Here is a 26,631-nt window from a genome sequence, read left to right on the forward strand (position 1 = left end):
GTGGCCCGACACGCTCTTGGCCGGTTTTTTTATTAGAAATGGCCTTACTCTTGGTCACAGACTACTTATAGACATAGGCAAAGACGTGGCCTACCATGGAGTGAGCTCGCCCAGAAGATGCCTGTAAGATGTGTACTTAGCTTCAGGGACGAAATTTGGTGGGAACAGCAACAAACTATAGGCCTCAATTTAGTACTAGCCATTTTCATCGACAGGTACAAGTATACAAGGCAAAGCATCTAGAATCTCAGATTACAAAGCATTGGCTAGGCTTCGTAGAGGAGCCAGGGTAATGTACATAATGTACATATATAGATAGATATTAGATAGTATCATCCACGTTCGTATTGTCAAGCTGTATATAGATAATATCATCCATTAAAGGTTACATTTGAGAAAATTACGAGTCATGATGAATGGCAACATCTATAGAAGTGACCAGCTCCTTTAACGCCAACTAAATCGAATAGATGTCCTTCTCTATTGACAAAAAATGCCTAAGACACGAATCAATCAATCATCTGACAAATCGACAAGGTGTATTACCTGATGTAGTGTATAGGTGTCTCGAGTACATATGGCAGTCGGTGTCCGAGTGCGATGGAGCACGGACGTGCGGTGTGTATTGGCGAGCCAACCCGATGTATATAGTGTAATAGCGTGACATTACAAGTGGCGACGAGGATAAAAGCAAGTACTTACCACGTGAATCTAGTATTCGGAAAAGATGGGATAGAAACATAAGTAACATAACCTATAAAATCGAGTAACGATGCGCCATGATGCACCGTTACCTTTTTGTAAACAGGTTTGGTTACCTGCCGTTTTAAATTACTGGCATTCTTAGTAGTTTCGGAACGTAATGAAGCTAAATGAAAGTGTTCATTAAATACTACAAAGCGAAATGATTATAACGGCAGTTTTTCAAGAATTAAGTCAAAACCAAATAAAAATAAATGAAATGTTATTTTTTCAACCGTGCGAATATAAACCTTAAGCAGGTAACCGAACGATGCAATTAATAAAATGTTTGAGGCAATTGACAACATACGGCCAGCCTTCCTAGATTGTCATGCCTATACAGGTGTCGGTGTGTGGCTCCTACCTACCTAGTAAACGGTTTGGTTACCTACCTAGATTGCCAAATGTTTTTAGGTACCAAAATGTTATTTGAGTTTATGTGTAGTGGGTTTATAAAATTGATTTATTATTTACATAAATCACAGCCCGGAATCATTACAATAATTTCCGTCCAACCAAAAGAAATGATATTTATTTTTAATTAGTGAAGTTACCATCTACCTGTTGGTTGGTTTAATACACAAAATTATGTGATGTTGCTAAATTTATGAATGGTTAAGCTATTTACCTAAATAAGGCATTTACTTGAATGATAAAATGTTGTACAACCATCACACTTAAATGTCCTATGGTAGCATTAGTCGATGTTTGAGAGTAAGGTGAAAACCAAAACAAACTAGATAAATACTTACCTAAGTATACTTCCTTACAGGGGTGAATTTACGTAAAAGTAACGTAAGTCACGACTTCATTAAGTGGTTATTTGAACTACAGCTGCAAATGAAAGGATCTATGCATATGTCGGGAAAGTAACACTTATTTAGAGATAGATTATCACTTGAACGTGAATCTTTTGAATTGATTGAACATGCCATAAAATCGTGACTAATAATCTTGTCGCGGATTGACTTACGTAAACATTCCTAACGCCGATTTCGAGCAGTTTTATCTGAGTATTTAATTACTTAAAAAACCAGAAAACTAGATCGGTTCACATTAAGTGCTAAATATACCTACTTATAATAAATAAAGAAATATACACCCCGTTGTTATTGGATTACGTTAACTTAAAGAAAAAAAAGAGGCATTAAACGGATATGCAACTCTGTACATTCAATTGTATCGAACATTTAATTGGCACCTAAGTATGAAATTTTATGCCATTTGTGGCTGAAAATAAGGCATTAAATTGCGAATTTGGAAACAGCACATGGAGGTGCACTCTGTACATTCAATTGTATTGTTTAGTATTGACCATTTAAATGGCATCTAAATACTATGAAATTTTATGCCATTTGTGGCTGAAAATAAGGCATTAAATTGCGAATTTGGAAACAGCAGATTACAGAATCTGGACATTTAATTGTCATGTGTGTGAATTGGATAACAGAAATTCTGGTTATTAAGCTAGTTAATACAGCAGATTACCGAATCTGGACATTAAATTGTCATGGAAAAAAAACCTACTGGTAACAGAATAACAATGATCTGACCTGTACAGTGTGCACGGCTCATTCAAAGCAGATAAAATGTATCTGGTCATTAATTTGACATGACTTTAGCCTTACGAGGATAAATATAGATATATGTGGAACCAGCAGATTACTGAATCTGGACATTTAATTGTCATGTAAAATAAATGAAAAAAAAAAACATACTTACCTTGGTTAAGACAGATATATTTATCTGGTCATTAAATTGTTGTAAACATAGTTAAACAGCAATTAAAAAAAAAAAAAAAAAAACTGAACATTGAATTGTTGCAAATATGAGCTTAATGATAATAACCTAAACACGAAGTAAATTACGGTTATACTGGTTGAACGTGCGCTTAAATGACGCTTAGATTAGATGATAAATGCTATCTGAGCCTTCAATTGTCATAATAGTAGATTGACGTCGGTCAATAAATATCATTAAATTGAAACCGAAATAAATTACACATATGAAAAAAAAAATACCAAGGCATCCAGTGCCTGAGAGTCTGAGACAACTACCCCAGTAAAACACTCAAGTACAATGACTGAGTACTTTGAGATAGCATAAGTTGAAATATTTTCAATATAATATATTTTGACTTGTGTTAGTTAGAATCATTAAATTGATTGGGTACAGGTTGCCCCAAGAAAGTCCAGTATGGCTTCTTAATTGTCGTTGGAGGCATTTGACAGCGAAGGTGATCCTACATCAGTAGGAGTTCGGTGGGAGCGCTGGAAAAGAGCACTCTTTATATACCTAGATGCCGCTAACGTCAATCAGAGTGAAAAGAGTGAAAAAAATAAATAAATAAAGACAGTTCATTGGTTTGACATTGCATTGTATATAAAAAAAACACGTAGTGGTGCAGCTGAATTGAATAAAATTAAGCGAACGCTTGATACATTTCAACAATGCGGAAAAAAAAAGAAGTTATTAACTCTGCTTACCGTCAACAAGGCTTTGTCAGTATGGGTGACCTCAAGAGAAAGACATGCCTATTTAAGTTGATCTATGATAGATTTTCAAAGACAATCTACGTCAGTTGAAAATCATTACAAAAATATATTGGTACTGAAGGTAGTCGTTATCAGTTAGGGTAATAGGTACATACTGCAGAGATTCATGTAGGTGAATCTCATACAAGTCAGGTGTCCAGTTAAAACAAATAAACTAATGGATCTGTGAGCCTCTATTGAACTAATATAGAAAAAAAAAATAAGAAATAAAAATGCTGAACTTGTTTGCGTAATTTCACGGGAGGATATTGAGATCTCACTAGTGACCTTATTTCGTCTGGTCAAGAAAATGAACAAAAGGACAACAATCAGCGGCTGAATCAGCTTTGTCTGTAGTGATTGTAAAATGTTAAATAATCACAGATTTCAATGCTTCACGTCAATTATCTAGGTACCTAACTACTTACAATGCACATTATTTAGAAGTTAGGGAACATGATTCTATTCTATATATAAATGGATTGATAGACGGATGTGAAGTTAAGGGTACAACTGAGAGAAATTTGCCTTGTGAATCTAACAAACTCGTCTTGTTGCGTGTTTATCTGTTTGAAACAATAGTATTTTAGTAAAGGGAATAAATCACAATATTGATGATACAAGTCGAATTTGTACGAACCAAACAACAAGGTCAAACTTGTTAAAATATATTTTATTGAATCAGCCAAACATTATGTTTAAATCAATATGTGACATGTGCTTTTACAAAATCGACTTGTTGGTTTAAATAAAAGATTGGTTCAAAAAAAAAAAAAAAAAAACAATAATATTTCCTCCCACGAACGCTCCGGCTGTGGAATGAGCTATGTCAAGGTATTCCCCGATGAACTACAGTATGGGGTTCTAAAAAAAAAAGGACTATACAAGTTTCTAATGGGTCGACGACGCGCATGTGACACCCCTTGAGTTGCAGGCGTCCATAGGTTACGGTGACCGCTTTCAATTAGGAGGCCCTATAACTGTTTGCCACCGACGTGGTATAAAAAAAAATGTAGAAGGAAGTGTAACTACACTTAACAACATCAAACTTGTAGTTGGAATGAAAGAACACGTAGGCGCAATTTTAACAAAAAAAAAAATAGAAATGTTGAACGAACATTAAATCTAGTTGTTTTTCTCTCCGTGTGACACATAAATAAACGCTGAGTCTGTCAAGATATAACATCTCCTGAAGGAATTTAAAGACACAGCTGCAAAAACAAATTCAAATCGTGGTACCTGGGGAGAAACACTGTGCTTACCTACTACGAGGTAGTTACCTCGTAGTTCGGTGAGCTGTATAAGTATTCTGTTACTCCTGTTACTCCGGTCAATTTCTGATTTGTGATTTGTTCGGTTAACAGCGCAAAGAAAGTAAATGAAGGAGATAATATTTGGGTAATAATTTAGATAATATTTTATTAAAGGAATGGAATGCACTCCCACCATAGATGTTCCCAGAAAAATACGACCTCGGTCTCTTTAAGATAAAAGTGAATATGCTAAGTATTACTGAATCGGTGAGCTCCATCTTCGACTATATCTTCACCTTCCATCGGGTGTGACTATGGTCAATCGCCAATCAGCCAAAAAAAAAAAAAAGTGGTTTTGTAATTTCTTTAATAATCATATTATAAAATAGCCTAGCCTAAGAGTTAAGATCTTAAGATAGATAAAGAGATAATAATAATTAAAAAAAAGATGTTGATAAAATACTTTAAAAGAAAAGTGTTATCTAAAATATATACATACTGTGTAGATATAAATCGGATGTTAGTATAATTGGGTCAATTGGGTAAGCACTTCTTAAATAGTATATGAACAGCTATCTATTTTAGAAAATTAATCGTTGATTACTTTGTGTGGTACAAAGTATCTACGAGAAAGAAAGCTGATCATGATGAAACGAAATCAATAAAACGATAAAGTGGATACGTGACCCTGAATAGGATTTTAATGCATATTCTATATAGTATCTCTATGTATTACAATGCAATGAATCACGAGCCCTTTCGATCCAGAAAAAAAAACAGTAGACAGTAAAAGTTTTAATAACTATGCACTGCAATTTATAATTAAATTTATGAGTAGATCTAACTAAACATTATAATATCCGTAAGTATTATGAATTGCATTAGATGAAATGAAAAATGAAATAAAATGAAATAAATGTTTATTCAAAAACTAAACCTACAACTAAATTTATCCTCTGCCAAACCAGAGTATGGTTTGTCGGCAGACGAGGCTCCAGATACATTAGGTTCTATAACTAAATACTTATATGTACTATTTACTAGTTACTAGCAATAATAGGTGCATATAATGAAGTATAGGGCCGATACAATCAGTTATCAATGTTATCATCAATAATTACCTAATATACATTAGACGCCTGACAAGCGACCTATTAAAAAAAAAAATAATGTAAATCATGAAGAGGTATGAAATTAGTGAAATATTATTGTACGAGCCGTACACCTTAGATGATATGATTCTTGATGGTTGATGGTAGTCTTGATAGAAACACTGATTTTTGATACACTTATAAATTTATTGATAACCAAGGTATACTGAGTACTAGCTAGGAGCACGTATAAACATAAACTAATGCATAAATCGATGTATAGCGTAATCGCAAATACAGCGATCAATCAATCAATCAATCATTATTTATTTGCAATAAAACATAACTAAATGCATGCAAATGCAATCAAGCCATGCAAAGCAATTCCAATAAAGTCATAATTATATTAATTTTAATGCTGACGCGAGAAATGTGCGATGCTTGCATTGTACAATTATATTGTATGCTATTGAAGAAAGAAAAAAAAAAACAATCATATATGTATATAAAAAAAATGTACTAATCTAGTTTTCAAAACAGTCTGAATTGAAAAAGGTAACAGATTTAAAGAAGAAGGAGGAGACTGACATCTAGGAATTGTAGTTAATAAAACACACAAGTATGTTTGAGTATACACTGCAGGTGGTGGTGCAGCGTCCGCTCTGAGTCAACCCTCAGACCGGAATGTCCTAAACATATGACTAAAGATAGAAAATTAATCCCTAATTATAACTACTTCACATACAGTACTAAGTGGTAAAGACGGAGATGATCAAGTTAGGAATGACGAAAGTGGGCAGACAATTAGAAGAAACGTAGTTCATTAAAAAGAAAAAAAAAAGATACACGGCACAGCATGGCAAGTATTTGAATTAAAACTAAATTGACCTATTATTTAAATATAAAAAAAAATTTAAAACAAGAAAGGGATGTAGTGTATAGGTGTCTCGAGTACATATGGCAGTCGGTGTCCGAGTGCGATGGAGCACGGACGTGCGGTGTGTATTGGCGAGCCAACCCGATGTATATAGTGTAATAGCGTGACATTACACCTACATAAGCACCTACTCTACTCAGAAATGTACTATCAACAAATTCGTCTAAAGCACACTATAAACACCTCATTTAATGAGCTCTTAAATGAGCATGAGCGTAAAAACAGTAAACTCAAGAAAACAGCTGCACTTCGCCGCTATTATTTCCGTAGCTAAGCAACCAGTATACCCTGATCTTAGAATACATGTTCCTGTTAAACATATGAAGTTACTCTTAGACTGGGTTTGGTCTGATGCAAGTAGAATGAACAGTCATTTTGAAGCGGAAACTAGGTTTGAGTAGTATTTTTACTAATAGTACAAAATACACTATTCCCTCCACTGTACTAGACTGAATGATTCCATTCTTTAGTACACTACAGACTAGGGTTTGCTCCCGGGAAATACCGGTACCGAAAGTACCGGGAATTCCCGGGATTTTTGGCCAAGCAAAGAACCGGGAAATCAAATTGAAAAATCCCGGTGCTTTCGGTACTTTCGGGAAATACTTTTTAGTGACATTTCTTGCTACAAAATTTATTTATTTCTGTTTATATTATTTAAACAGTCAAAAAATAGGCATAGGTACTAACTCGCGCTTAATCTCTATTTAATAGCGGGTGGCAGTGGCAGCCTGGCAGCCGTGACCACCGTGATACCCTAGATAGCCCCGCTGGCCAGTTCAGTAGTGTATATTCATTTGTGTATTTATATTTTCTCTCTCAAATTAACTTCTCATTTGACTCATTTCTCTGCATGTTATAAAACTATGTTCGCGAATTTAGCGATAGACTCAAAAACTACTAAACGGATATTTATGCGTTTTTCACCTATGTATGAATAAAGTGATTCTTGAGGAATGTTTAAGGTTTTGTTATTATAAATTGATTATCAAAACATGACTATATGTGCTAAAAGTCGGTAAAAATCACGCTGCTTAAGAACTTCAATCGAAAACCCTGACCGTTCGTACCGATCGACTTATAACAAAATAATGTATGGTGGAATTGTCGCTCTTATACATAAATGTAGGCCGTGACAAAAAGTCGGCAATGGCTTATGTTTAACTTTTAAGGATAACTGCTATAAACATGCTTAACTTTTAAAAAATGTTTACATATAATGTGGTGGTGGTGGCGGTATTCCACAGAAATTTCCAGAAAATGACTAATTTTCTCGAGAACGTTCCCTCTGATTAGCAAAAAAATAGTGCACCATCTCAAATGTTTCGTTTCCTTTAGTTTACATTCTTTGCTTCAAATTACATGTTTTTTGGAATTTTGTGAGGTTCTACTGCCGGTCTTTAATCAATTATTATATTTCTTTAATAGTATTTGTCTTATTACTTTTACTAAGCGATTAAACATCTCCCAGTAATGGCAGATCGCTTAATCGGAGCAATGTATTGCAACGGTAACCATTGATGCCTATGGTTGCCAGATAGTCGGGTTTAGGCGGAATTCTTCACGATTTTTTGCTTGTTCTCCCGACTCCCGAATCTCCCGATTCATTATAATATAAAAAGGCAGATAAAATAATACGCCGAGCGAAGGCGGTGCGGTTTGGTTATGGTAATATAATAATAAAAGATGTAAAATGCCAAAAAATATGTTGTTTTTTTTGAAAAAGCGAAAAAATTTGACCAGTCCCGAAAGTACCGAAAATCCCGGGAAATCCCGGTTCCATATTGCTTCGGTACCGAAAATCCCGGTTCTTTGAAACAGTACCGGTACTGCAATCCCTACTACAGACACGAAATATAACGGAAGCAAGGAGACGAAAGAGTGACATTGACAGTAAAGCGATCCGAGGGACCGACTCAGGCCGAACTACAACCGACCGAGAGCATAAAGAGAGCGGCGAAAATGTGCAAGATAAAACAAAACTGTCACTTCGAACGCTCAGTTTGTTTTGATGTACTATTGTACTAAATGTACTAAAATACCGATCTCTAGTACATTTGGGAGATTGTACTAGTTGAGAGCGATTTCAGTGAACGAGCCGGTGCAACTCTAGCGGAAACGGCTAAGCTGGCAATTGGAGCTGGTATTGTGTTGCAATCTAAGCCAGCTCCGAGATTGCTGTGTTAATGCTGAGTAACACGGATTATATGGCTGTGTTATTATTTACACACGTGTTTATTGCGTTGTAGTGTTGTTTTGATGGTTATAAGTAAGGTAAGATATTGTTAGTGATATCACTAGGTTTTAACACGTTGGGCGCCATCTTTGCAAAGAATGACACATTGACAGATCATTCAAATCATTCGTTCTTGCAGTTCCTTTCAGGTCCTTTGGTTGGGCGTTGGGCTCTGTCATTGTGAAATAGTTATAATTTACGTTTATCCCCTTTTAGACAAGTCATAACCACATGTGTATTTCGTTACAATGCGGAATTTGGCCACTAGACGAGAGACGAGATTCCTGGTAGTGGTAGGCATGTGGTAGGTCCCTAATATAGTGAAGGACGTATTCAAATTTTGACGCAAGTTTACAGCCATTTAAGGCTTTGATAATAGGTTTTAATAATAAGCTTCTTGTATCTTGTATCTTGAGTGGTCTTGGTGGTGGATTCTTAAAGCCTACAACTCACCCTAAACTCGCAGCAGCTCCAGCTATTGCTCCCCCACACTGGGCGGCCACATACAGGATCGCGCGCAATGGCGACACGCGCCTACGTACACATAGGGCTGCTGATACCGCCGGGTTGATGTGTGCACCTGGAAAACAAAAGGAATGTTCTAAATTCAAACAAATTGTGAAGAAAGAAGCGCTGTGGTATTAAGTCAGACACTGCTAGTTGATGTGCATTTGGTAAGAAACGAATTTAAATTTCGAATTCGAAACATTAATTTTGATTTATGTGAAGAGCTGCTTTAGAGTTAAACTCAAAGCAAAAACCATGCCATGCCTACGTATGCCTATGTTCTCCAATAATAGTTCTGTGTTTTACGCGCACCACCATGTGACCATACGGCTCGTGTGATGTGACAGAATACTGGGCTTTCCCCATTTTATTTACCATATTAAGAGATGACGAAACATATTTGGGCAAATATCGTGTAGCCGGCTTCTGAAGTAACCGTTAAAAAGATAGGAAACTTATTGTACAAGACAATTCAAACTTTAGTATCTTAGTGGCGGCTGGTAAGGATTTCTGCTAGGCAACACTGAGGTCACTGAGCAAAAAGAACCTTAACATTAGGTACTTTACTAGTAATCCATTTTAGGCAAGCCGGTGGGAATCGGCTTGTATGGACCAGCCGCTGCTGGTACCTTCACAGTTATAGAGATATGTACATAAATCTCAAATTTTCAACTAGAATCAAAATATCACAATGAAACTAACATTTTCGTTAGTATTATTATGTTACACATTAAAATAAGGAAAAATATCGTACACAAAAGGTACCCTACTCACACTAATGGTACGGATGTAATGTAAAGTTTACGCTCTCTTTGATACGTTGTAACGTACTTATTTCTCTAGGGTAAAGTGTTCTGCGAAATTATAATATAGAGAGTATTCACTGAGAATCTCTAGAACATTCTATGAATCTACTCGTATTAACTTCCAAGTAGGAGAGTCAAGCCTTTTACACACGTCTTCGAGGAGTACCTGCTAAATTCACAAGAACGAATGAGTGAATGTGCTTTAAGAGGATACGATACCGAAGCACGAATTCAAATTTGAGATTTTTAGGTCTTTATCGCCGTCGCGCTGACGGGGGCGGCACCCACAGAGAGGCCCTGTATGCGTGCGCGTGGCGCACGCACACACCCACGTCCACCGCCGGCACAAGTACTTACTCGCGCTCAAGCGCTCTCTATATTTTGTCTTGTTTCGGACTTCATGCATAATGTTTTGGACTCCGTGAAGATATTAATGTTTTAAGGAATGGTAGAAACAATTCCTTATCTTATACATAATGTGATTATCTTAAAAGATGATTTCTTTTAAGATAGTCACATTGTTAGCGAAATAAAGTTATTCGGTATGTAAAAAGCTAAAACCTTTTCGATTTCAAAGAGAAGCCATGTTAAGTATAGGAGTAGGTACGTACAATCAACCAATTAATCTGAATCCTAGGTCATAGGCCAATCTAGACCCTTTCACAGTAAAAGTAAAACTGGCTTCTGTAGCAAATAAAGGACGGTGTCAATACGACAGGGTTCTAGAGTGGCCTAGGATTCTACATAATTGGTTGACAGTATCTACCTACCAAAAATGTATGTGAATCTTATTCTTTTTTTTTGCACATGTTTGACAGAAGTGACAGCGTAGGAAAATTTAACTAGGTAACAATTTGGTACCTATTATACTTACCAGACACCGGATTATGTTCCAAGGTAATTAGAACTTTTTAGCAGAATACTAACAAAAAATCTGCCAAACAAAATCTTATTGCATAATTATGAAGCATAAGGACCTTTATGGAAAGCTACATATGCATCTTATATTTCTAATGTTCTAGGGTTGTGTATACATATTACCTACCTAGCATTAGAAATACAAGGCTTAGCACAGAACAAGACCAACCATAAAAATGCTTAACTAATTTGCCAGCTAAATTTAAACCTAGGTATCGGTACTTAAACGTATATATACTTTTGATATTTTTATTATTTAAAACTTATTTATACTTACATATCAGCATTTCTGTTACCATAGAATTAAAACGTATATAACACTCATTTCACCTACCAACTAAAGGCATCTGTAATCTACATACAAATAAGGCCCGGTTAAAAGTCTCGAAATGTTATGTACATTTTATAATTAGATAAGTGTAAATGGGTCAAAAAATTGGGTCCATGTGCAATTGTGCATTAAGTAGGTGCACTTTTCCCAAATTGCTGCATGTATGAAATAAGGCCCATCAGTAACTTAACAAAAAATAAGGCATTTCTTACATACCGAATTAAGCGTATTGTGTCGCTTAACTTCAAACCTGGATAAATCCATTCTGCTACAAGGTTAATATATATTTTTTATATATTCAATCTTAAAGCAGAATGGATTTAAGTACCCAAGTTTGAAACTAAGCGACACAATTGATAGTATGTATCTAGGAGATATTTTCTTTACAAAATCGTATTATTCAATTGATAGTATGTATCTAGGAGATATTTTCTTTACAAAATCGTATTATTCAAGAGCACAGTTCAAGAGCGCTATGATAAACGCACGTCGAAATAAAGTAAAATTGACAATATTTACCGATGAGATTGTGCTCTGTGTGTAATGGTAAACATTAATAATATGAAAAGTAATTGTTTCAGTCAGAGCATCTTCACTCGTCTATTTCGTCTTACTCTTTAGTTGTGAAACATGGGTGACAAAGGACGGTCGCCGGAAGGAAAAGAATAAAAATATATGGATACCTATATATATTATAATATTTATCCCGTAGGACAGCAGGTTACTTCAAAGTACTTTAATTAACTACCTAATTTTAATGTTGTCTTCGGTTCCCGTCGTCGTTCGTCGTTCGTCGAATCCCGGTAAGGGTATTTATTTGTGTGATGAGCACAGATATTTGTTCCTGAGTCATGGATGTTTTCTATGTATATAAGTATGTATTTATCTATTTAAGTATGGTTTTGTATTTATCTATAATACAATACAATACAATACAAATGGTTTATTCGCAGTAATATGGTTACAAAATGGTCTTATATACTAGATAGTTCTACATATTACACCTTTACAGGCTATGGGATATGGGTTAAATTGTGGCGTAGGCCAGAGGCTGGCAACCTGTCACTGCAATGTCACAGTTTCGTTTTCTTTCAACCCCTTATTTGCCAAGAGTGGCACTGAAGTTTTATTAGTTTCATGTGTTCTGCCTACCCCTTTATGGGATACAGGCGTGATTGTATGTATGTATGTTATCTATTTAAGTATGTATTATTTATTTATTTATTAGTAAAAACATGTTTACATGACATTACAGTAAAACCAATGCGTCACGAAACTTAGATAACAAAAAAGAAAAAAAAACAGTAAGTAAGAACATGAAAAAAAAAAAACAAACAATCAAGTTTAAAACTAAACAATTTATTTGGGCGATGACGTAACAGCGTGGCTCCGTTGCGTCGTTTGCCCCAGTGTAGGATTCGGCAAGTTGCCCCGGAATCGCCGAAAAACCACACCTTTCGGCCAGAAGTCTGCGCTCGCGATGGTGTCCTGCGCTATATCGTCGCCTAACACCCATAGTACAAGCTTTGCTTAGTTTGGGGCTAAGTTGATCTGTGTAAGGTGTCCCCAATATTTATTTAATTATTTAATTACTTACCATAATGTAATAAAATGTGCATTTTTTCGTGGTTACCAACATGCATACCAACCATAAAAATGCTTAACTAATTTGCCAGCTAAATTTAAACCTAGGCTATTTAAACGTATAGATACTTTTATCTTATTTATTTATACTTATTATTTAGATCTTATTTATACTTTTCGGCAAAGCATTTTTGTTACCGCAGAATTAAAACGTTGGTAATACTCATTTCATCTACCTACTAAGGGCATATATAATGTCAATGCAAACAAGGCCCGGCTATTAAGTTTCGAAATATTATGTACATTTTATAAATTGATAAGTGTAAATGGTTCAAAAATTTCGTGCAGTAAGTAAAAAAGTAAAAAGTAAGTATTAGTAAACAGAAAAACTATGGGTCTTATTTGATGCAGGTATGAAATAAGGCCCATGCCGCCCATGTGTCCACATGTTCACAACCTTCGATACCCAAGAAGTAGCGCTGCGGAAATAGAGATGGATCGGATATAATCTTCAAAGATGAGCTATCAACAGCGCCAGTATTTGAGTGGTGGCCTCAGAGTGGAAGGCGACCCCGCAAACGCCCAGTACTTATGATACACAATACACATAAACACAATACATTATAATATTTATTGCCCCGTAGGACAGCAGGCTACCCCACACTACTTTAATTAAGTACCTAATTTTGTCCCTTTAAACTTAATATGAAATAAAGTCTGCCTATCTTGACCACATTGACCTTGACGCACTGTTTGTTAAGACTTGAACCCCTCTAATTTAGAGTACCATCATATCCTAAATGCATAGTCCTGAATAAATGTGTTTTAGACGACAGACCGTAGTATAAATACTTATCTCAAAAATTGATGATTGAATTCATGAACACAATGTTTACACAAAGTTATAAAACTTAAGAAGCGAGCGATGGGCCTTATTTAGAGAAATAACTATTTAGGCCATTTTTTGATTCTATGTCTGCGAAGAAAATATACAAAACGGCATGATTGATAAAACTTAGAAGAAATATAAGCACTGGGCCTTATTAAGGGCAGGTACTGGTACCAACCTGAACAAACTATGTATTACTAAATAAGGCCCATCGTTTTTTTAAATATTTTAAAACATGACTTAAATTATTAATATTATGTCTGTTTTTATTGTGTGTAAATAAGTACATATAATATGACTAATATAACTACTTACCTAATTGGTGTTCGGCAGAATAGTAATAAATAAACAATGATGACCGAATACCAAATTTTCGGCAAAATGGCTGAAAAGACCGAATACCAAATAGTTGCCTAATATTCGTGGAATCTATCGTAAAATACAGCATAACTTTATAATTGTTACTAGTAAACCAATGACGAGAAAAGTTATGCATGTATAAAATAAACCTATACCTGTATGCAATTGTTACGTACCTATACTTATAAAAATATGGACTTAGTATTTCCACAGAATATATAATACAGATTCAAACTTTCACGATTTTTACACATATTTAAAATTGCAAACGGGACTTAATCGCGTATTTACTATGTTTTAAACACAACCTCCGACGTTTCAAGGACGGCATTGTCCCCGTGGTCTCGGAGCAGACTGGTCTTTTTTGGACCACCAATTTTAAATATGAACATAATTATAATAGTACGTATTTCTAACTAAAAAGTTCGTCAAACACGGTATGTCGATATTTCGACGTAGTATATCGATAACTTTTCACATCACTAGATTATCGACATTAGATGTCGAGTATTTCCCATCACTTTATCTCAGTGTACGTATATAAAAACTTAGCCCCGCCCCTAAATTTGGTGCGATAGGGACAACTGCAGCTCAGGCGCGAAATCCCGCGTAAAAACTGCAAAAATCGAGGTTCCGCTCTCGACTGTTTCCTCCTCCAAAACTTAACCAATCGTTACGAAATTTGGAAATCAGAATGACAAGGAAATTATCTGTGTCGGACCGTTTCGTTTTTTTGGATAATTGATCTCAGTTTTGAATACCACGCCTTTCTTTCTGGCAAATTCAATTAAGCCGTTTTTGCCAACTTTGAGAGGCTCTAATTCCTAATGAGGGGTATCGTAGCGTCTTAAATGTTCGATATTTAAACCAAATCATTCGAATGAGAAGGGAAGCGGGACAAAAGCCGAATGAATCTAGTCCGTGAAAATGAAGAACGAAATATAACGGATTGTACGGATCCTTTAGGTTATTATTTGAACACTATTGGTCAGTCCAGAGACCTACGTTGGCAATGGCATTTGTGGCATGTGATCGTGGTCACATATGGTATATTGTGATGGTGTAGTGTAGGAAAACGCAGTGTCGCATTTGTTATATTTTGATTCAAATATCATCAACGCAAACATTTCACGTAGAGATGTCACAGACTACAGCAGCCGTTTAGGTATGGACATGCACCTGTCAATTTTATTTCAAATAAATATCATTCGTTTCATTCACTCATAGACAATGTGCACTTCTCTACATATTTTTATTAATTCCAGTAGGTATGCGTATCTCAGGCACAAGGTAATGTGCCAATATTGACTCTCTGTGTACTAACTGTACAAAGACACAAAAAAAACTTGCGTCAGCTTCATGATCGCGTATTTTGTGTCATCGCTGTTTTTATAATGCACTTAGGTAAAGGTAACTATAATAGGACCGGCGGCCGATCTGAATCACAAATGGGCCGGGCATATATACATTCAGGGTACATTTTTGTCTGGTATCTAGTGTAACTTGGTCTCTAGATGCCCAAAAGCTCTGTCTAATCGGAGATCTAACTTGTTTTGTATTCCTAGAAAGTTGGACTTGTTGCTCTAGTATAAAGATTTTATATGAATAGAAATAGCCCGGCGGTTACGTCATTTTGAAAGTGAGTTGTTTTGTCCTAATGGGGGTGAAGTGTGACAAGAATGTCACTGGGAAGAATTATTTTTTTTCGTGAATTTGAGAATGCTTAATATCATTCGCCTATTATAGCTGCACAAGTTTGACTGTGTCTACTTTATTTCTAGGTAAGTACTTGAATATGCTGAACATGATTTTCGAAAAGCGAAAAGAAATGTAGGTACAGTCAACCAATCTGAATCCTAGGCCACTGTAGAACCCTTTCACAGTAAAAGTCAAACTGACTTTCTATAGCAAATAAAGCACGGTGTATATATATGACAGAGTGTGTATATATTTATTTATTTAATTCAAATATGTACACAGCATAACAGTAAGAACCAAAGCACTGTGTAACTAAAAACACATGACAACATATTAACTAGATTAGGTGAGGACGTAACGTCGAGGCTTCGTTGCGTCGTCTGTCCGGGCGTAGAATTCGGCAGGTTGTCCCGGAACCTTCGAAAGACCACACCCTTCGGCCACACATATGACAGGGTTCTAGAGTGGCCTAGGATTCTAATTGGTTGACTGTACTTAATTATCGACAGAAAAACAGTCATAAGTCATTATCTTAAGGAAATCATAGTTTTGTTGTCCTTCGTAACCATACATTTCAGTAGGTATTCCGAAATAAAATTACTGTAACCAATAGGGCCGTAGTAGTCTAAAGTGTCTAAAAGTAAATGGCGCAGAACGTCGCGAATTTCCATGCGACTGCTGATCATATATTTTTCCCTGATGTACATATATGCTAAGTGACAAGCCAGGAGTAAAAAAGTAAGTATAGAATTTGGACAAAATTTAAACCTATTCTGTAAAAAAAAAAACATACAGACGACTTGATAACCGTCCTTCTTGAGAGATGAGGCGACGGTTAAAAATACAGACGATTTGAGAACCCCTTCCCTTGAGATTTGGAAGGCGGTTAAAAACTGAAAAGAATTATTCAGTTTTACTTAATATTTTTAACCTCGTCCCTCTAACTTGTTTTGTTAGTACTCATATACAATAATGTCCGAAAGCTCTACCACAAACTCAATCCAAAGACTTAAACGATATATTCGCTTTTGTTACGCAAAAGGAAGAGACCAACAAACAAGCGCACAAAGACGGCGTTTTGAATCACTGGCAGGTACAAACCACTTCCTGCCAGTCAAAGCAACCTTTCAAATTAAATTAAAAAAAAACTATGCCTGAAAGGCCTTGATTAAAAACGCATCAACAAAGGATAAAACTGGACCGCAGATCAGATGAAAGCGATTGAAGCAGCGAATGAAATGTGGAAAACATAACTGTCACAGATAAGCCAAAATGAATGAATGAAACTTTAAAGGGATGTCCAGTCCCATTAGTGAAAATTAGGGCGGGCCATTCTATAAATTCATCACGGAGTCACAAGTGGAGAGGCGAGAATTAGCCTATATTGTCGTGATATGATATTATTTAAAATGTCATTGTCCACGGCGTTAAACTTAAAAGAGGGGAAGGGTGCACGTGTCGCGCCCAGAAATAATAACTGGCTATAAAGAGTTATTTTATAGCGAGGAACATAGAAAACAAACTTATGGGGATAGCAATGTGATAGTTCGTTGAGTTTCATTGTTATTCGCCCCATGAGACACGGAAAATAAGGTCGGAATAGTCAAATATGGTAAAGCTTTGGATTTAATTAAATAAACGCCCATATTTTTGATGCTCCCGTATTCCGCTTCTTTTCTTTGCTAATTGGATCCGGATTAGCATAAATTCTTATTACTGTCGCATCTAATAATGATAGCCTCGTTTTTAAATTTATGTCTTTAAAGAATTTTATCCTGTTTCTTTATGGACATAAAAGCACTTTATCTGAATAGCTTCCTGGTGAATTTATCACTTCAGGGTATTTTAATGTAAATTATATATTTAAGTTACCAATAAAAAAACTTGAAAGGAAACTAAAGTCGAGGGAAATGAAAACACTTCTTTTGAAAATCCTTTGAGATTTTATCTTGTTAAAGAGTTGAAGGCTCAACTCAAGTTTTTCTTTTTCGTCCTTAAATTTTAATTCGATTCTGATTACAAATTCAAGTCTCGCATAAAGCAGACTTTTTTGGGTAGAAATTAGGATAAATGTACATAAATTTTACTTGTTAAGATCATAACCCTGCATTAAGTTATTCCACGAAGATCTTGAGTACGAATAATTAATGCAGACATAATTTAAGGACATGACATTAAAAACACGGCGACGTTTCCCCTTGTAACTTCCGACGTTGTATTTACAAAACTCGTACCTGTTTAATAATATACAAATGAAAGCAGTATTTGCTTAAATTTGCGACCGGAAATCATCTCCTTTATTTCAGGGTACAAATACCATTTCGTTGCGAATGGAATTTTAATTTGCCAAACAAACTCGGGTCTGCTATATTGCGGTTAAATTACAAAGTTTCGTCTCTCGTGGATATAATCTTAACTTAAGCATAGGAAAGTTTACCCCACAGCTCACTCGGGATGCGTTTAAAAAAACTTACACGCGTTATTTTGAAACCCAAGATTTTATAACTAATAACAGCGTGGTAAGGTTAAAAATTGTATGCGCGGTGTTCAAAGTGATAGTACTTTCGCCAGGCGCGACCCTTGTAAAAAAGTGGGATAATTGTGAACATCTGCACGATACGAGCGGTAACGTAACTCATCCGAATATCGCTCGAGTGGGAATAAATTACATGATGGCGGCTTTAATTGGACTCTAGACAACCCTATTTCTACTCAAAAGAAAAAACATCCAAACTAGTATGAAAGTTTATAGAGAGTTGTTACATTTTTGCTTTGAAAGTCTCGCTACGTCGGCCGAATGCGTCGCACCTTGCATCAGTTTAAAAAAAAAGAAGCAGGTATGTGCACGTGGTCCAGTTTTTTTGCCAAGGATCCTCGGAAGCTTAGTAAGGCAACAGCGAGTCTATTTTAATAGCTTTATGCCCGACGACGATCGCTAAGTGCCGAGGAAAGCTTGTTTCCTTTGTCTTCAATTTACAAATTATTAGGAAGTTTTAATTAACAACTTTTAATTACCGTTACTGACAGTAATATTTATTTATTACATAGACAAACTTTTACAATAACAGTTTTTTTTTTAAATAGGCGTTGATAACGGCAAGCTGCAGCAGAATTGCGTGGGATAGTTGCGAGTATGACCTTTCATGTGCATCGCGTGGGATGCGGACTGCAGTTTTGCTCCGAAGACACGTGTAAACTTGTAAAGTTCAACCTTAGCTCTGTCATTATACGGTCTACAAATGTTTACAAGTGTCTACGTACGTACTGATATGAAAGCCGGGTCCAGGTAGGCAGGTGACAGCTGCTTAGATTTCGGGGCTGTTTATTGCGTTCCATATCGACTTGGAAATTTATAAGAATACAGTTTAATATGTAACTCATAAATTATTGATTTTATAAGAAAAAAAGCTGCTGTATTATTCAAAAAGTTTTTGAAACAAAGATTAATTAATATGGCGTTGTTGATTTAGGTCAGTTATTGATTTGTCTTTACAGGTGAAAGGAGACCTAATAGGCTCTCCGAATCATGGTTGCGCGAGTGTATAGGCTAAGGCAACTGCTTACCATCAGGCAGGCGGCATGCTTTCACTATACTTTGTTAGCCAAAAGAGTATAAATTGTCTTGTTTCTGCTTCTCTTTGCCTGAATTCGAATTTCGAGCGTGTTATTTGTTTTAAATGTAAGTAATTAAATTGTAGGTACCTACAATTTAATTGTACCAGTAATGAAAATGAGTGACCTACATAATTTATAGGCTGTTATAAGTTTAACGTGTCTGTCTGTTTGTTTGTCTGTCAGTCTGTCTGTCTGTCTGTGTGTGTGTCTGTCTGTGGTATCGTAGCTCCCGAACGGATGAACCGATTTAGATTTAGTTTTCTTTTTGTTTGAAAGCTGAATTATGAATGAATCAGGAGTGTTCTTAGCCATGTGTTCTTAGCCATGTTTCATGAAAATCTGTCCACTATGTTGCGGGTTTTTTGAAAAGTTAGTTTATTTTAGATATTTTTTCCATGATTGTTTCAGAAGTTGTATTGTACTTATATGTTTAAAAGTCTTACCAGAAATATTGACAAAGCACAGCGTCAGCGTGGCGATGGCACATCCCGAGGCCAAGGCCGTGGACATCAGGATGGCCGAGGCTGAAGCCCCGACCCCAGCACCGATCGCCGCCCCGCACACTATGAACACATACAGGAACGAGGCCGCGCACTCCGCCACCACGGCCTTCCACAGCGAAAGAGTCCTCACTTCCAACCGGGCCGGCACCCTACCAGCCAGCCCTTCATTACTATCCTTCCTCAAACCTTCCAACTTCTCAAACAACGTTACTATGTGGTGCTCTATACTCTCATCCGGCATATTTAACGATTGCTCACCCATTTTTCTCATTAGTATATCCACTTTTATTAATACTAATTAAAATTATAATAAACCTATCATAACACGCAAACACGAATCCGAAACAATTAATTATAAAAAAAAACACTGACGCTAAAAAAATAAAACGCAAACTCTATTTTGTTTATGCTTAAATTTCGCGCGAACCCGCCTACACGGGCAACGGACGCCCTCACGCCGCGGCGACCGGTTTCGGAGTGAAGCTGAATGAACGAGTTGAATGGCGGGGGCTCCACTTGTTACACCCGGAGTCCCGGACCTGCTGGGGTGTAATCAAATCGCCAACTTGTATCACAATAGCTAGTTAATTGGATACCCATTATTACATCATGCGTTTTAGGTTAGTGAAGTTTGCGGGTTGTTTTTCATTTGCATATAACGAGTGTGAATGACCTTCTGGCGGTTTTTCGAGTTACAATAACATTTGTTTCTTATTAGCTTTTATCAATAAAGTTAACAGGACAGCGTAGTTGAAATGAAATGAAATGAAATGAAATGAAATGAAATGAAATGAAATGAAATGAAATGAAATGAAATGAAATATTTATTTTTCAAGTAGGCATATTACAATGCGCATATGAACGTCAATGTTGCTCTAATGAAAGGACTGAAATCAGTATAGGAATAGCTGAACGTAATAGTCGGTGCCATTAACGAAATGGCCCATTAACTGCGTCATTTACGCTGGTCGCCTGATTTCAAGGATAATTGAGGCTTCCTCGCATCGAAACCGATAAGGATTTTGTCCGAATACGAAAATGTATACTTACTTAGAATAGACTTGACTACTAAGGTTCGTTCTCAAAAAAGTGGCACCGTCACGGTAAAGTGAATGAAAAAAAATGAAAATGGTTTTTTGTACCTTTTTGGATTTAATAGTTATTTGTTATACAAGGGGGCAAAGTTGTATTTTAACGCCGAGTGTGGAATTGAAAAACGAGCAAGTGAAAGGATTCTATAGTTGAACCACGAGCGAAGCGAGTGGTTCGAGAATATAATCCTAAACTGGCGAGTTTTTTAACACACGAGAAGTAAAATACATTTGCACCCGAGTGTAACACAAAACTTTTCCCATCACTATAGCGAGGAAACTACAACGCAAAAAATGCGTTTATCACTGCTTCCAGTAGTTCCACAGGTGGTAAATCATCTGTTTTACTAGATTCATTTACTTTTATAAATTTTAAAGCAGTTAATTTGACTTTATTCAAGGTCAAATTACTTTACCCACTAGTGGATAAAATGCGTTTTTACCCGCTGGTATTAAAGGACAAAACACGTGTTTCCGAGCTAGTGAGGGGAAAATATGTTTTTGAGTGCATCAATGATACGGAATTTGCAGGAGGGAACGAAATAGTCGTAAAAACGTAGAACTTATAGCGAGTTGAAATTTTAGACATACAGGAGAAAGTGAATAGACAGGGTAGCAGGGAAAACGTGGCAGGATAAAGAGAGTTTGAATAAAAAAACAAGTTTACCACTAATAATTCAACGTATATCGACTATTATGATTTCGTTAGGATTAAATTTTTTTTCTTTAAGTAGAAACAAAAGCAAAAAAAAGTATTTTTTAAACAATATCCATTATTTTTTATTCAAAACAGTTGAAGTACAGTAAGTGATATCTGATTATTATTTTCAGTCACGATGCCTGCAGTGTTTGACTGGTAGAGAATGCCTTAAGGCATTATGTACACCATTTTGTACTTTTTTATATGCAATAAAGAATAAATAAATAAGTACCTACAATCACAGTCTTGTAAAACAACAAAGCACATATCATGATTCACAATGTGAGTTGTACTTGTGCATGTAATGCCTGCAATGGCTGCCCCAGTGGAAGAGTTGGTTCATCTCCTTGATGTCTCCTTGGTAACAGATGTCGAGATAATGAGGTCAGTATTTAAAATGAGGGCCACTCTAGGGCCGGACGGTGTGCCTTGGCTCTTTAAACATCTTGGAAGTAGATTACGTGGCCACATTGACGACTGCCTCCGAGAGGGTATAAATTCTCGTTGGAAGGTGGGCAGACTGTGCCTTTCGAAAAAAGGGTAGTCCAGCTGACTGTCCCTTAGGATACCGTCCCATTGCCCTCCTAGATGAAACTGGCACGATGATGAGCGCATCATCGTAAGTCTCATCTACTGCTGTGCACGCATTTTGAAAGACACGTGCCCAAACATCAGAGATCGGGTTCTGGGAGGAGTGATAGACGCAATTGATGCGCTGCATAAATACAGCAGTCTGTTAGCAGAGAAAAGGCAGGGAGCTATCGCAGTATCTCTTGACATTGCCAATTACTTCGGCTTTCTTCCTTATGTGGTAATAAAATAGGCGCATTGCTTCCACGATGCGCCTTTCTATTTGAAGATCATCATTCACCATAGGGCATTACCTTGCAGATAGAGTACTGCTCAATGAATCAGGAGGAAGATGCCTAGAAAGACGAATGGAGTGTGGTGTTCCTACCGGCTGCGCCATATAAACGTATAGGGACAGGCTACGTGCTCAAATCAAGACTGACTTCTTTATTCTTCTTCTTACCCACATGCATATTCATAATAATCATAACCTACCCACAGTTTTCCACAGGGGTCGGTACTGGGCGCCTGCTCTGGAGCATTGGCTTTGACTTGGCTATCAGAGTAGTCCAACTTCTCCGCATGATCACCATTTGTTATGCCGATGACACAATAGTAGCTGTGAGGGGAAGAAAGTACCAGGATAATAAGGAGAGCCACAGTGGCAACTGAGCTCACAGTTAGGCGCATTAATTTGGGCTTGCGGTGTTACTTGCCACGACCGATGACGTGGTTTTCGAAGGAAAGGTTGGCTACTGCCCGAAGAAAGTGATTGCTGCCGACCTAGCCAAAATGATAATCGTTGACGCTATACGCCGATCGAAATGCAAACTGGTTCTGTAATGCCTATATGCAAGAGCGATAGGGATGTTGCCTTGCCTATTGGCGGTGAGGCGGTCCTTCTTACGCCCCAAATTAAGTACTTGGGCTTAAATTCAAACCAAAATTGGTACTCCGAGGAACATTTTATCAAATTGGTTCCTAGCCTCGTCGGGACTGCTTCGGCGCTGAGCAGACTATTGCCCAATATCGAAGGACCCAATGCCCCATATCGGCGCTTATATGCGAACGTCATTCGCAGCGTGTATACAAAATTTCAGCTCAGTCGGTTGAATATTTCTGCTTCAAATTGGGTTGCAAGATTTGACCTCAACATACATACAAGCATACATACATACATACATTGCAAGTTAGTAAAAACCATGTCAAAATAGCTTTTTTTTACTTGTGTTTCTTTATCCTGTCAACAGTCACTTTACCCTGCAGAGTGATGGCAGGATAAAGTTACACAGGGTGTAGTGAAAATCCGATTAACTAGATATTATCTCCGAAACTGTTGATAATACAACTGTCATAATTTTAATATACATAGTTATACTTCAATACAACATTAAAATGTTATTGGTAAAAAAACTGCCGTATTAATATTTTAAAATAATCATGCCAGAATAAAGTGGACATACCTGTTACAAACTCCAAACGTCACACTTTGAAAACTTCTAACCACAAGACCGCAGCACCTCACACACAAACCTTTACACCGGCGGCTAGAACCATACTGGCTACGTGTTTTACGTATATTAGGGCCTCAATAAGACTTTCTGTGTGTGAGTGAGGTGCAATACCGCGGACGCACAGGATATGGAGAAAATATCGCTGGACAAACTTTTAAGGTGAAAATTAGTGTTCAAAAGTAATCGAAACATCCCGTGCAACGTATATTTAAGAATATAGTAGTCTATTCTCTACAAAAAACGATATTTTATTATCATAAAACTGCAATTTAATAATCTATAGAGCGAAAACTTGAGCAGTGTCGCGTTGTGACAAGGCAGGGTACAGTAGAAAACGGTCTTCTTTATTTTTTTTTTACAAAAGTATTATATTTATAGAAAAAATATGTGTTGGCCTCGATGTGTCACGTTAATGCCTACTTATGAAAATTTTAATTATATGTGAAAATTATACATTTCGCATACTTTCTATTCAAAAACGTGATGGCAGGGTACGATGCCACTATTTTGAGAATTACCCCTAAGTGCCTACTTAGTAGGACATTGTGAGTCGAAATTCACCATCACGAAAACTCACACAAATTTCAAAGAACAAAGCTCCCAAATTTCAAAGAGAACAAGTTTGTTGATAAGTGATAACTTAATGATAAATGCGACGTTTAAACGGGAACAGCCGGACACGCGAAAGGCTTTTTATCGATAAAGACCTTTGGAAAAAAGCGTACTGCCAAGTCCCATCTTAAAGGCCGGCTACGCACGTATGTAGTACTACTTTGTGCTTACCAGCCACCTGGGATTGTCGCGGGTATCTAAACTGTGGCACAAAATTAGCGAAAGTTTCTAATGTGATAATGTCAAACGTCATAAGTTAAATTTGGCAAAAAATCTTCGGTAAATTAAATAGATCCCGTAGAAATGAAAATGCAAATGCCTAAATATTTTTGAAATTTGCGATGTGAAATTGTTACCAAACATGTTTTTGGGATATAAGTTTTGCCATTAAAAACATTTGCGAAATAAAGTTTTGTCTAAATAAAATTTGACTAAGTAAAATTGTACCAAATGATAATTTGACCAAACAAATTCATTGCGAAACATACCTTTGGCAAACAATACTTTGGGAAATGAAACTATTGCGATATGATTATTGGGAAATGAAATTTAACGAAACGTTTTTTGGCGAAACGGCAGGACACCACCTAATCTACATAGCCTACATAGTCATACTATATACCTAGGTTACGTAAGTATTACGCGGTTCGCTAAAATTATTTTTAAGGTGATTTTGTAGGCTGGATTTACATTATGGATCAAAATTCAATATGTTATAGGTATGTTCACATACAAGATGTATTATATATTCGCTTATAATTATGTAGAATGTTAAATTATGTATTTGTCAAATAAGAGTAAGTAAAGAGTAAGTGCTTTTTCACATTATCCGATCCGATATCGGATGTCGTAAGGATTTCAAAGGCAAAAATCAAAGATGGCGGCCTAAATGTATGGGATATCGGTCCTACATCCGATATCGGATCGGATAATGTGAAAACTCACTAAAAGCCATGTAAAAGCAAAATATTTCAATATTCAACCAAAAGCGTAACGAATGCTTCGAAAAGTAGAATCTTGAGCATTACTAGGGTTTGAGAAAGAGTGTTAAACGAACTTTTTTGTTCTCCGTGCTGCAGAAAACATTAGGGTCCCGAACATCTTTCGCGAACGTCTCGCGTGCAAATAAACGTAAACTACTAAGAAAACATTAACTTCTGCATCATGACGGTCGCTAGACGCGTAAATATTGCTTATGGCTCTCGCTTCGACACATTCTCTGTTTAGTGTTTTTACAATATTTCTATGAAATGACAGTTTTTCCGATGAAGAGGAAGCAATACGTCAAACGTAGTTGATACAACACAGGCCACAGACCCTCTGTAAACAAGTTGATGCACCTACATTATAGAAATAACTTTTCAAAAAATTGGTTAAGGCATACGAACTAACGTATAAGCTACTTTTGATTTACTGCCACTGACGTCGAGGAGGCGCGGCGCTAACGCGGCGTCGACGCCGCGCGGACTGCGACGTCGAAAGTATGCTCGCCGGGCGTTGGAGAGGCGACACAAAAAAAGTATGCTCCCACCACACAAAAAAATAGCTAAAGTAGGTAGTAGATGGCAGAGTGCATGGTGAGCCGGTATCTCAATTAGGAAGTTCGCTCAAGCTTGTCCGAGGTGACACTACCTAATAGGTATATTAGGTATGTATAGGGAGGTGTTTGATTTACAAGGGGGCAAAGTTATTGTTTAACCGCACGTGCCAATATTGATACCCGAGCAAGCGAAAGATTTCAATATTGAACCTCGAGCATAGCGAGCGGTTCAGGAAGTGGAGTCATGAGCGATGCGAGTGGACCTCAGGTTACCGTGAGCCATGGCATAATGATGGAATAACGCAATGAGGTTGATACGACAGTAAGAAGGTGTAACATTGACTCGGCCCGGTCGTGTGTGCTTACCTCAGAGGAAAAAACTACCTACCTACCCCGAAGCTTACCAGTTCCAGTACTACGGTGTAAAATGCCGGTAAAAGAAAAACGATGATCGCGCTCAAAGTGGCAAAAACGTGTGTAGAAATAGGCTTGCTATATATAACACTTATTACACAATTATTTTTAAGTAGGTATTATGTTTTATGTTGTCATTTATGATGATGTATGTCAAGACGTCATCAATGTTAGTGACCTTTTTTGA

The 26,631-nt window shown here is 36.7% G+C and overlaps 1 protein-coding gene across 2 annotated transcripts in view; it reads right to left on the reverse strand.

The window, feature by feature from the left end:
• Positions 1-20,439, reverse strand: part of LOC125225734 (neurogenic protein big brain) — a 206,366-nt gene extending 185,927 nt beyond the window's left edge. For both annotated transcript variants that reach the window (XM_048129575.1, XM_048129574.1), the window contains exons 1-2: positions 19,944-20,439; positions 9,246-9,372 (exon numbers count right to left, since the gene is read on the reverse strand). In XM_048129575.1, the coding sequence (XP_047985532.1) occupies positions 9,246-9,372; positions 19,944-20,274 (458 nt within the window). In that variant the 5' untranslated portion in view covers positions 20,275-20,439. The remainder of the gene's footprint in view (positions 1-9,245; positions 9,373-19,943) is intronic.
• Positions 20,440-26,631: the final 6,192 nt, after the last annotated feature.

Source organism: Leguminivora glycinivorella, chromosome 4, assembly GCF_023078275.1.
Source record: "Leguminivora glycinivorella isolate SPB_JAAS2020 chromosome 4, LegGlyc_1.1, whole genome shotgun sequence".
Taxonomy (NCBI): domain Eukaryota; kingdom Metazoa; phylum Arthropoda; class Insecta; order Lepidoptera; family Tortricidae; genus Leguminivora; species Leguminivora glycinivorella.